General features: G+C 46.3%; 1 protein-coding gene across 13 annotated transcripts in view; it reads left to right on the top strand.

Moving 5' to 3' along the window:
- Positions 1–12,752, top strand: part of LOC117216607 (forkhead box protein P1-like) — a 245,886-nt gene that overhangs the window by 24,641 nt on the left and 208,493 nt on the right. For 6 of the 13 annotated variants that reach the window (XM_033463454.1, XM_033463451.1, XM_033463459.1 and 3 more), the window contains exon 1: positions 5,035–6,161. The exons of 1 other annotated variant lie outside the window; for it this stretch is intronic. In XM_033463454.1, coding sequence (XP_033319345.1) covers positions 6,132–6,161 — 30 coding nt within the window. In that variant the 5' untranslated portion in view covers positions 5,035–6,131. Of the gene's footprint in view, positions 1–5,033; positions 6,162–12,752 lie in introns of those variants that run through there. 6 more of the 13 variants (XM_033463458.1, XM_033463456.1, XM_033463455.1 and 3 more) reach the window with 3 other exon arrangements.

The raw sequence follows: 12,752 nt of genomic DNA, 5'->3' as shown, positions 1-12,752 counted from the left end.
CCGATGTCGCCGCGTCCTGGCTTCGCTTTTCTACACCACATTTTTTTGCCTACGCTTCGTTACAGCTCATTTTTATAGTTGGCATTTCTTTCGATGTTCTTTTATCGCGTCGTTTTTGTTAATTCGATTAGCAATCTCTATGCGAGCGAACGTTGAAACGCGAAACACGACGCGGCCGATTCTCTACCTTTTCAGAGAGAGACCCGACTGGGTTGGTTCGTGAAAATCTTTTGTGCGAATAAATTTAAATAATGGAAAAATTTCGCGAATGATAAATCTCGGCGCGTTATTATGAAAAAACACACGCGATACGTTATAGGAAAATGTCGGAAGTTCGAGAACTAAATGGGCCATGTTAACCGCAAGCCGCACGAAACAAGTACGACGATGAAATAATGTATTTTGCAGTTTCGTCTTCGCGGGGGAAATCGAAATGAAGGTAGACCAGGCGCAGACTGTCTGTGAAATTTGTAGAGAAAATACGGTCTTTTCCGTTGGTCGGCTGACATTAGCGGAAATAAACCATTATGAAAATGTTCCGTAAATAGAAGCATGACCAAACGTGGTGCGGTTTTGGGGTCTCCACCTTTTGCCGTAGTGGGTTTCGACTTTCAAGAGGGTGGTGGCTCGACTGGGGGGGATTATAGAGCTTTGCCAGGATATCAATTATAACCAGAAACAGTTATTCTGTGCACCGAAACCCTTTTCCGCCCCTTTCCTACCCTTCCCTCCCTTGCACCGTTCCGACCATTCCTAATCCTCTGTAAATTATATTATTTTCACTGTTTGTTTACCGGTCTCCCTATTCTGTTCCCTTCTGCGCAGGATTTGCGGCGACTTTCCGGCTTTTGCCGCGTCCCACCCTCTCTTTACGGGACTTCGTATTAAAATCATTACTCCGAATGCCGTTTACCATAACGAGTTATCGTGCTAGGCGCCACTATATTCACCTTGCCGCAAGAATCGATCGAACGTCACGATCAAAGAAAGAAAGAAAGGGGAAAAAAGATATACATTGGACACGTTAATTGCTCCATTAGCACGGATAATTCTATCCGCACACGTGAACAAGCCCTATTTTTATTTGGCCTGGGATATTATGCAAATACTCGTGCACTCTGTGAAAATTATGTATACCGTTCCACTCGTGGTAACGACATTGTTCAGCGTCGCGTCAAAATCTCCGTGTCCGCCGAAAAATCTTACGATACGTACATTTTTTCCACGCTACACCCTTTAACACTCTTATTTCCCCCGGTGCCGTGTTCCCGGACACGTGTAGCAGAGACCTTATTATGCAAATGTACGAGGTGAAACGGCCTGGACCTAGCTATGATCGTTCGGAGACAACCCCCGCGCGCTCCTGCGGGTGCAGTTTATACCGTGAACGAAGTGGTTAAACATAGAAGCCCGCTACAGGGAAACAGGACGCCTGTGATACGCACGTACGTTGTTTATGGACGCTTATAATCGTGCGTATTTTCTTAAATGTCGTGGCAATTGCATTCGTCTAAATATTCAGATTAACCGAATTCTAAGACGAGACATCGAACATAGAACCAATATGTTAACAGTGGTTTGCGAGTAGATCGAATCGTCGATCCCCAAGGTGGACCGTGTAGGCGAGGTCTTCTGTTATCGATGTACGAAATGTACATTTGCACTTATGATCGTACGTACACGTATGTACCGCGCAACACGCAAACCAAATGTCTATGCATTCCACGAAGATCGGCTAGGACACTAAGAGAGATTGGAAGAGTGAGCGAGAGGGGTAGCATGTGCGAGTGAGAATTCGCCGCTAACCAGTCGGTGGAGGAACGGTGGGAGTGTTGTTGGGGTGATAGCGGACGGGGGTGGGTGTTTACTTTTGGTGTTGGGCAAGTAGCGCCCGGCATGCATGGTTCCCTCTGATAGCAAACACTGAGTATCGATCAGTATGACTCTGGTAAACAACTATTGTAGAGTAGTATAGTATAGAACGGGTTTTGTCCCCTTCGACCCCCTGCCGCTCCTCGCTGTCCCATTCCCTGGTACCACTGGACACCCCTTTGCTCCTCGCAACCCCTTCGTACTGTGTGCCAACCCTGCGTCCACCCATTCCCATCCTCAACAACTCCGTCGTGTACTCGCGATATGCCTGCTTACGTGTCGGACAGGGCCGTCCTAAACGAAGATTCTTTCGAAGAAACGCTTGTCGTACAAAAATGTGATTTTTTCCCACTTTCGTATTTTTTACTTTATTCGTTGGTATCCATCGCTTCGTCTATTGGCAATCGTCGTTTCATTTATAAACAAGTTATAATGTCGTTTACATTTGATTGTACGATACGATGTTATTTTGAAATTCGTGTTTGTTCCACGTGAAGTGAAATAATGGTAGACGCACGGCATTAGTAGATTCGGATGTCCATGACCAGACATCGCGCACCGCATGAGCATCGTAGATACTCGAAAAGGGCCGAATCCATCGATGTAAAAAGATTGTAGGAAGATCGTTCGTATTTTGACGAATTAATTATTTTTTCTTACAACAACATCACGGCAGTAGAGTTTGAGAAAAATTAGTAGTAAGATTGGAAATAAGTACGTCCCTGAAGCGGATGCTAATCATCTTGGCGAAGGGTGTCTGAAATTGTCGCCCCATCGCGCAATCCCCAAGCTCGACAACCCCTGCGACTCACCCTAACGGTTCGCTTAACCAAACAACCTTGATAAATTATGCAAAAATCAACAACACTACGAAATGCACCTCCCACGCAATGTGGATAGATCGAGGGTGAAACAGCACGATCTTTCTCCTATGGTTGTTAAAAACTTTCTTTTTCTGTACTTGACCAGGAAATTACACCGATACAATGATAACCAGAGACCGTAATCTTCTTAGAACACGCTTGTACTCGACTGTGAACGGGAGAAATTATTATAAACCTTAATCTTCTTCATCGTTACTTTTTCGATACAGTGGCCTAATTTCAATAAACAATTTATTCAAACGTTCTTACCGAGAATGATAATGCGGCTTTTTAACATATATGCGGCGTTGCGTACGATTAATAAATGCATAGCAATTAGAGCGCAATAATTCGATGAAATTTATTGCGGCCGATATAATTTTATCAGAAATTTTCACCGAATGTAGTTTTATTACTGTGTGAATGAACCACATTAACCGTTTATGCCGCTGTGCATCGACGTGAACGATGTGTGACCCATGAAATCCGCGAGCCAATAAATGAATATAGCCCACGCGTGAGAATAAAATCCGTCGCTAAACTGTGCAACAGGTGTTAGAGGTTATTGACAATCTTTTCATCAGAATGACGGTGTTTGTGCGATATTTCGCCGAATATCGGGGCTTTTAAGCGATAACGATGTCCCTTTCCACAGGCTCCTGTTTTGTCGCATTTTCCGGATATTACTTTCCGACGGGTATTATTTTCCTGTCGATTAACGATTGATCTCTCCTCTTATTTATTAAACGCATCTCTTTCCGCTGTGTCGACCCTGTAATTATTATTGACAGCGAGAAAAAGATACATCCGATCGGACAAATCGAATTCTTATATGACAGTTTTCAATTATGAAATCGATAACGTCAGAAGGCGAAAGGATTTATCGAAGTGAAACAAAAATCGTGCTCTCTGTAGTATCTCGCGCTTGTGTGTGCGCAACGCTTTTGCTTTTCACGCTCTCACATTGCTTGTTTCCCTCGGCATCCCCTTTTGCCCACCGCCATTGAAGGTTCTTATCAATACCGTAGCTATGCACTCGGCATTGTACGAATGGTTTGGTTCCGTCCGTCGAGAAACAAGACGGACAACAACAACAAACAACAACAAACTAGCCAATGCAAAGTCCCCCTCCGTGCTTCCCTTCCACGACCTGTTTTCCCTACATTGTCCTCACCCCCATCATTCGCTATCGTTCCGATTATAACCATGACAGTTTCAATCTTGCATACCATACGCTCCTTTCCTCGATATGTGTCACTGTCTGGCACAACTTTTCATGATAACCTCTAATAGTATCTGCTTACTCTTTCGTTCACCGTGTTCTATCCAAGTTTCTCATTCACCGTCCGTGCATTCTGTATATATCGAAATTACTCGTACCCGGAAGCAAGAGGAAGATTATTAAAATGTCAAAGAACGATTCCTTCCACGGCAACGAGCTATGAATAAAAAGAATAAAAAAAAAAAAAAAGAAGCGAACGCGTATATTTAGAAGAAGGGGTATTCATGCAATTTCCACGGTGTATGCACGTCGGTTTTAAATATCATGAATGAAAGGTATTACGAATTGATGATTATATCCAAGACTACGTGCATACGGCGATGATAAATTGCCCTGCGATGTGATGGTGATGAATGCATCGGAATGGCTCGTCAGCTTTAGTGTGGTCTTAGGACTAGGCCGAATCGATAACAATAACTACATCGAGCCGCATCAACTCCCGTCCATATCTTAACGCAACCTCTGCCGTGCGTGAACATGGATCAGCATCTATCTTATAAACGATATCGCGGAAACCTACACGTGCCACGATTACCTGATTATCTAATTACCGGTATCTCGGCAGTGTTGCCGCAACACGTTGCAAGTCAAGTGTTCCTTGATGCGGCACGATACAAAATTCAAGCGTCTCCACATTTTTGCGTGGCAGCGAAGTCTGGCTGTACGTTCAAATCAAACGCGTATTTACGAAGGAGAAACTGGTAAGTGCTCGGCGGAATATCCAAGAAGACGCGGGTGACAACGGGACAAAGAGAGAGAGGCAGAGAGAGACAGAGAGAGAGAAAGAAAGAGCGTGAGAGAAGCAAGACACGGACAAAGAAAAGAACGACAGACACGAAGGCAGAAGGAGCTACGTACAAGTAGTGAGGCTTCGCGGACGAAGCGTGTCTGACAGAAACGGGACTACAACGAGGGACGAGGAACGAGATACATCGAGATAGAAGGTGAAACGAAGAGGCAACGAAACGGCGAGGGAGGGATGGAGACAGAGGGAGGCCGTGTGAGTGCGCCGACTCAGTAGCCGCGTGTTCGGTGCGGCCGTAGGGTTTCGCGGCCAAGCGGTGCCGAGCGTCGCACAGTCGCGACGGCAGCCACCGGCGCGCGGTACCCCTTTTTCTTTAAACCACACTCTCAATTCCGCACGGTTCAGCGCACGTTTCCTGCGTCGACGACGACGACGACGAGGATAAAGACCAAGGACGTGGACGAACACGACGCTGGTCAGCTCCGATTGCGAAAGAGGGCGCCTTTCGTCGTTACCACCACCACCACCACCACCAACAACCACTACCACCACCACTACTACTACACTACTACTACTGATACTGTTACTACTATTACTGCTGATACTACTACTGCTACTATTATTACTACTACTGCTACTATTACTACCACTGCTACTGCTACTATTACACTACCACTATCATCATCCAGAACCCTCCTTTCAAAAATATCACGCAGCACTTACGAGGATAACACGTGGATACGCATCGCTCTTCCCTTTGGTCCGACAGATAGACAGATATCGTCGTAACCTACCGTTGTCTCGCCGCATTGTCGCGCTCGCGTCCCGGCCAGAGAAATTAAAAACCGCGACACCGAGAGAAATCGAGACATCGTCCTCCTCTCCCCAAGGAGAGAGACACGTGGCGCGGCGCACGCGGAGGTGACCACCGACGAGAAAGAGAAAGAGAGAGACAGAGAGAAGCCGTGAACCGCGAAGGCCGAAAGGGAGGAATAGATAAATAGATAAATAGACCTCTGAAGGAAGGACAGAGAGCGAGGGAGAGAGAGAAAGAGAGCGGGAAGGAGAGGAACGAGCAGGTGAAAGAGAGAAAGGGGGGAGGAAGTGGACCCCGTGAGGAGGAAGAGAGGGAGGCGGAGAAAGGTAGAGAGGTGGCAGAAGGACAGAGGAGCGAGAGGGGGTGGGCGGGAGAAGACGGACAGGGAGGAAAAGTACGAATTACCAGGACGAAGATTGTGGAAGATAGAGGAGAAACGGGAAACGGGTCTTGTGTCTCCGTTTCGTTTCTTCGAAAAATACTTTTACGAAGAGAAGGACGGAGGAACAAGCGAGAACAGCCACGAGCGAGACGACGAGGAGGAAGCGGGACATGCTGGAACCACGCTGGAGACCCGTCCAGGTAGAGACTTTCTTCACCCCTGCAACACTTGTTTCGTCTTCACTGCACTGCTTCTTAATGACACCCGATGCCTGATTGACTGTCTGTCTGCCTGATTGCCTGACTGCCTGCCTGCCTGACTTTCTGCCTGCCTGCCTACCTGTCTGCCTGTCTATGATTAAATACAATCGTATGGTTGTATCTCAGTCACGCATTTTCTCTCTCTCTCTCTCTCTCTCTCTCTCTCTGTTTCTCTCTTTCTCTTTCGTTTCGTTCGTTTAAGTCCGTCTCTTTGTCTCATCATTCTCTGCCGCTTGCCTCATTCATCGTTCTTTGCGTTGCTCTTACTCAATGATGATCGCCACGTGCCATCGACGAGTCCCTTTGCACGCTGTCGTTACCCGAGACTGTTGTTCAGCTTTTTTCCAATCATTTGCATCTATCGCTTCCTTCTCTCATTGGTGTGCGTGCTGCTTTTGTTCCACCATATTTCCTCCCCTTTTTGTCCGTTGTTTCGTATTGTTTCGTTTTGTCACCGGAGAATTTAGCATCTCCGCGCAGATAGCTTGTACCGATCGGCGAACGTACATACGTATAAAGATTCTGTCTTTGGTTTAGAGATTGGTACAGGACGATATTTATCGATAGGCACTGTAATACGATTCGAAATAAAATCGACATTTAGTACGAAAATACTTGAGATTATCGTTACATTTTTAATGACGAGCAACGCGATTTTCAGTCAGCGGAATTGGGTCGCTACGAAAACAGAGTTAGCGGAAATGGGTATTTAAATATTTGGGAAAAACGATCGATATTACGAATTTATCGATTATTCCACCGAAAGACATGTAACAGGCGACCGCTGATCACGGTAATGTGCGTCATAGCGGTTCTAGTATTTCGATAAAACCAAGTTTAGGCTTATCGCGTTTTGTCGTTTAGCGGTAGCCGAGCGTTTCTCGTTATAATATAGATAAATGGCTCTTTGCTTTGGGGTTTTCTGATTGATCTTACGTTGAACGAACCGGACGATATTCGTGGAAATGACACTTTAACGATCCTGACAAGACAAATAGGTGCACCGGACAAGCAAAATGGTTGGTCAAATAAATCTCGCTACACAGTTCCAAGATTAACTACGCTCGAGTAACTAAATGCGTATCTGCCTTAGTACAGAAATCTTTCCGGCAAAACGCATTTTTCCTAAAAATAATCTTGGCAGTAATAGGCTTGCTTTGACACTGCCTGAAAATTTGAAAGATATAATACACCGATATGAATCATCGCGTTATTAGCTCGATTATTTCAACGACTCACTATCTGCAACCTATTTCGCGTGTATAGTGCTTGGTATCGTTCCATTTCAACTGTAATTTATCGCTTTTAACGGGAAACGTATGACTCGAATCAAAGAAAAGGCAAAGGAAGAAAATAGTAAGAAAAAAGGAACAGAAAGAGAGTACGATAGGAACCTAACGTTCGTTTGATTGCTCTAAAATTACAGTGGAAAGACCATCGATTAATCGTGACGCCTCAATCTCCCCTTTAAATTTATCCGACGTATCCAACGAAACATCCGAGATGGCACCTAGCTTGGTATATTCGTTTGGTAATGGTAGTTACGCTTCAATCGAAGAACGCTTCGTGTTACCTGGGAATAGGGGTGATTTTTCTCAGAAGGATATAGTCAATGGGAGTAGACGAAGCTATGGGAGGATGATGGTGTATGGGTGGTGTAGGTATGAGACTGCAGAAGTCCCGGGGTGTAGTAGGTGGAACAACGCAGAGACGGAGGCGGTCCTACCCTACTTGGGGGCGTTAAAGAAGTAGGTGGGGTTGGCCACCCCCGCGCATCAACCCTTGCACCCCGCGTCTCCGAAACCCCTGTGAATCGCCCGGTTCCCTTCGATCCCATATTCGCCAATCAACTAACCCACCCTGCTTCTCCTATCCTCTCTCCTTTTTCCGTTTTCTAGTGCTCCTCCAAGGTTGCCGGTACTCCGTGCAGCCATCTGCTTCTGGTCCCTTTGGCTGACCAAAGATTTCGTCAAAATTCAAAGGCGGCTGCTCACTGACAGCCGTGTTAAAACAGATCGCGGTCTGACGATCGCTCGAAAGGCTAGAGGTCCGTGTGGAGTGAAGACGACGATGGAACATCGATTGGAGAAGTGTTGGAAATTCTGATACGGTGTTTCCTGTTCCAAGTTGAATGGTCGCGTGGTCCACCGGTGTACCGATCGATTCGTCGTGTTATTTCCAAGTGCCTGGTGCGTGGTATCGCCGGTTCATCTTCTTGCTCGAGCTGGGCATTACCTGGCAACGATTCCAAGTCTTTGTCACGCCTTTCTCGTTGCTCGAACGAAGGTTCAAATCGGCCAAAGGGTGTTGCTTGTCAATCGCGGTGTATATTTCGCATCATCCCCGCCACGGCTGGCGTGCTCGCCCATCTTCTCACCTCTTTCGCTGCTTCGGACGTAGATCCGTCTGAGTGTGCACACACGTGCGTTCCACGCATACACATAGCAGGGGCAGCGGGCGTGTATGCAGCCTCATAGGATGAAGATACATACGGTACAGTGTACCAACACAGTTGTGCCACTATAACCCCCGTTTTCGCGCTTGCTTGGCACGGCACAGCATCCCTCTTCGGCTACTTCCGGCCAGACCAAGCTCCGCCCACTTTTATATTAATCACGTCTTGGTTCGCTCCTGGCTTCTGTTCTCCATCTTTCTTCCCCGGTGAGCGATTTCCTACTGTGGACGCTTGGGAACCACACCTTTGCTCGTTGGTTTATTCATGCTCCAGGTTTGCGACGCGAATCCCCATATATATAATTTTTTTCCTTCTACTTGATTGTCGCTACGGTGAAGGATACGATCCTACGATGCTTTCTTTACACGTTCCTGATCATGACATGGTACATGGTGATCCGCGAATGCAGGCGAAGCAATAAATAACCGCATACGTTTCTCTATCGGATCAGACTCTTATTATAGTAACGAATCAATATCGCGTCTGATAATCTTTCCAAAAGAAGTATAGATCTGGATAGATCCTTCGACGTCTCGCTAAGCGTAAATTCTCCGGTAGTTTATAACGCGTCGCTTTTTTCCCCGGTACCAGCGAAGGGGAGTCGTAGTGCGATATTTCACGAATCGTCGTGTCCTCGACGGCTCGAGAGGAGCCGAAAAAAAAGAGAGTAAAAAGAGTGATTCTCGTCGCCATGTAGTTGACTGCGACATTCGTGCGTTCCGAGCACGGTGCGCCAGAGTAATGAATAATAACCAGTTATTATTGCCAGGTCGAGCAATAAACACGCAGCTCACAAACACACCACCCCCTCGCCGCAATAAGGGTTGTCACGCATAGGTACGACATTTGTTTCCAGTGCGCGTCGAGTGTGCACGTTACGAGCACCACCTTTCTACAGATATTTGTTCCATTGTTACACGTTGTGTATCGTGACTGCTTCTCCGCCACTTTCGCGATCTACCGATCCTCGTGCCGCCTATCATCCGTCACAGCCACTTCAACGCCACTCTGCATTGTCCTCGTCGATTCTTCAATTCATCGCGACCGCTCGTTTTTATTATTTTCCTTTTCCGTTCCACGCGTCACGCGGCCGTACGTCGTGCAAACCGCCAGGGCTAGCGTCTTCAACGCGTCATCGTGGATTTACAATTTCCTTTCTGAAAATCCGTTCCATCGCATTGACCATCCCTTTCGTCGATAAACGAGCAGAGTTGACAGATTCGGGACAATTTATTTCAATAACGATACGGTTAAATTTGCACTGGCAATAGGGCTGTGGAGAAAATACACGCCTGTCTGAGCATTGATATGTTTACCAGCAATCATTTAACGAACAGCTACCGACAGTGTCGATCATGCTAAAAACGAACGTTTCGACGAAAGTACGATAGTTGGATGGAATTAACATCGGTGGAGTCACAGAGGTGATCGATCCGGCGATAGTATGTTAAGACGGTGTGTATAAATTGTTTTGTAAATGATGGAGTCGCGACATGGACGCGAAACGTTGTATATCGATGCAACCGATATCGACGCGAGGCATTCGAATTCCTAGAGGTTGGTTCATTTTGTCGCGATAATACGCATTCCATGTCATTCCGATAGCGCGTGTACGGTAATGCATCATCGCCCCCGCGACGGGTATTTGTCAATAGAAACAGGCATCGACGCCGCAACTGCGGCAAGTATACGTCAATATACATAACGACCGCCTGTTGACTTGTTACGTTGTCGAGTACCGCCGATGATTCGATGATTTGCCGATCCATGACTGCTCCGTGTCAAATATGCCCCCACGGCTGTTCCCGTAGGCGCGTTAACACGGGAACGCCGGCGGCCGTTCATTTGCGATCGGCGCACTAACGCGCGTCGTTACATTAAATTATCATCCAGCGATTGTGATGTACCGACGGTTTGCACGGCGACTCGTTATAACAAGATCATGGCGTCGCCTCGACGACAATTTCCCAGATATCCCGGTGCATCATGAATAATATCGCGATAAGGCTATCAAATCGAATATGTTTGGATCCGTTCCGACGTTAACTAGGTAATTTGGGTAATCGAAGGGTGACGTTGACGTTACCTAATGCGAAAACCATCTTTTTAGACTGCGAACATCAACGGTGACATTTATATATTTGCTCGCGCTTCGTTTTTGTAAATAGTATTTTTAGAAGATGTTTGGTCTGTTATAATAGTCGAAATGCCAAGCAGTATTCGTGTACGAAGTTCTTGTCGGAAGACGATTTCGAAAATTGTTACGAATATAATGTCTACTATTTGCTCTCCGTCAACCTCGCTTCCCCTTCTCTCCCTCTCTCTTTTCTTTTTTGACTTTTTGCTAACGTCGCGCAGAGAATCGTATAGTTTCTTTTCGAAAAAAGAGAGAAGAGAGCTTTCTCCGTCGACGTCATTGTGCAGAAGGACGAAAGTACCAGAATCGCAGCGTACAAAGAGCGTTTCACGTTCCCTATGGGACACCGAGGAGCGATTCGCGGGGATGGGCTCAAAAAAAGCCGATCATTATCCACTCGTTCTGCATTGGTCGCGTTACCCGATGCAACCTCGTTTGCAACGACTTTCCTCTCTCCTCTACTATAATAGAGATTCTGTACGATGCTGGACATTGGGAGCGACCGCCGTATTAAAACCCATTCGTGTTTGAGCTCGTGATCCCATCGCGTATCAATTATTACGCAGATTTGTACACAAAGGGGGACGGCCGGTGTGCCGCCCAATATAAACCGCAATAATCGTCTGCATCTACTGTCTTGCAATTCGAATCATGCTCTCTCGACATCGCGACGTTTCATCGTCGGTGGCCGAATAACTACGCTCGAAGGAATATTCGATCGTGTAAGAAAATTCCATATGAAAATGCAATTTTTCTTGTGTGGTCGTTCGACGATGAAAAGATCGCTAAAATTATACGGCGTTTTAATATAAGATAAGACAAATCACAGGTTAAAGAAAATCACTCGGTAAAAGAAAATCTCGTCGCGTGAGTCAGCGTACCGACGGCATGGAAACAAAAAGCGTTTCATCGACTTGAATTCGCTTCATGCGACTGCATCGTAATAAAATTAAAATACAGGGCGTGGTAGCTGTTCGCGATAACTTTCGAGCCGCTGGAAGATCGAAGTGTGAAAAGCGGAATAGGGAATGGACGAATATTAAATAGGATGGTGTAACACGACACCGGGGTCTATGCAAAAATCTACCTCAACACACCTTACACTCATCTAGCGTAAAATCGTGCAAGCGTTGGCAGTTATTCGAGAATAACGGAAGTTTCTTCAGGGTCGAATATCACGGTGTCAATAGGTGAAAACTTGGTCACCTCGTCGCGACAGTGAAAAGAGTCGATCATGACCAGACCATACCGCGTTGGTTACGATGTATCTCGGCGCAACAACGCCGATGACATAATAGAGCGACATCGCAATCCGTAGTGAACTGCGAGCGACGGCATATCAAAATGTAGATCGGTCTTGTTTGAATTCGCGGTTCTATCATGAATCAATTACCGCGCAGATTTGTACACAACGAGGATCGCGACGAAAGCTCGCGCGTGAAGGATGAGGGACATAAAGAGGGATTCGCAAACAGGCGAAACGGTTGTGGGTCGTGGGTGCGTAGATACGTGCCTGTACGCTGGTGTTCACCTGTGTTGTTGATGCATACGTAAACGTCAACCAGAGGCTCTATTCGAGCGTAGGGCCGTAACGTTTTTACATGGATGCTTCTTTATCGTCGTTCATCGATTGTTCCTTTTTTTTTTTCTTTTTCTTCTTTACTTCAATATTTCTCTGCGCGATAATCATTCCATCCAACTTCGCCTATTCGACGAAACGACGTAAGTTCGTCGTCGTCGTCGTCGTCGTCGTCGCCGTCGCCGTCGTGTTTAAAGAACGAATATTCCAGGCTGGTTAAGTCACCTTTATTCCTCGTGAAGTGGACGAGTTCTTCTAAACACATTCATCCTATCGATGATGCCAAAAGGAAGTCTTAACTATGTATTCTGTATCGGTTACCGCGAACCGGTTCTTAGAGAGCGATTTCCTCTGGATGTG

This window comes from Bombus bifarius, unplaced genomic scaffold (genome assembly GCF_011952205.1).
Source record: "Bombus bifarius isolate JDL3187 unplaced genomic scaffold, Bbif_JDL3187 scf7180000010271, whole genome shotgun sequence".
Taxonomy (NCBI): domain Eukaryota; kingdom Metazoa; phylum Arthropoda; class Insecta; order Hymenoptera; family Apidae; genus Bombus; species Bombus bifarius.
This window is presented reverse-complemented; position numbering and strand designations above follow the sequence as displayed.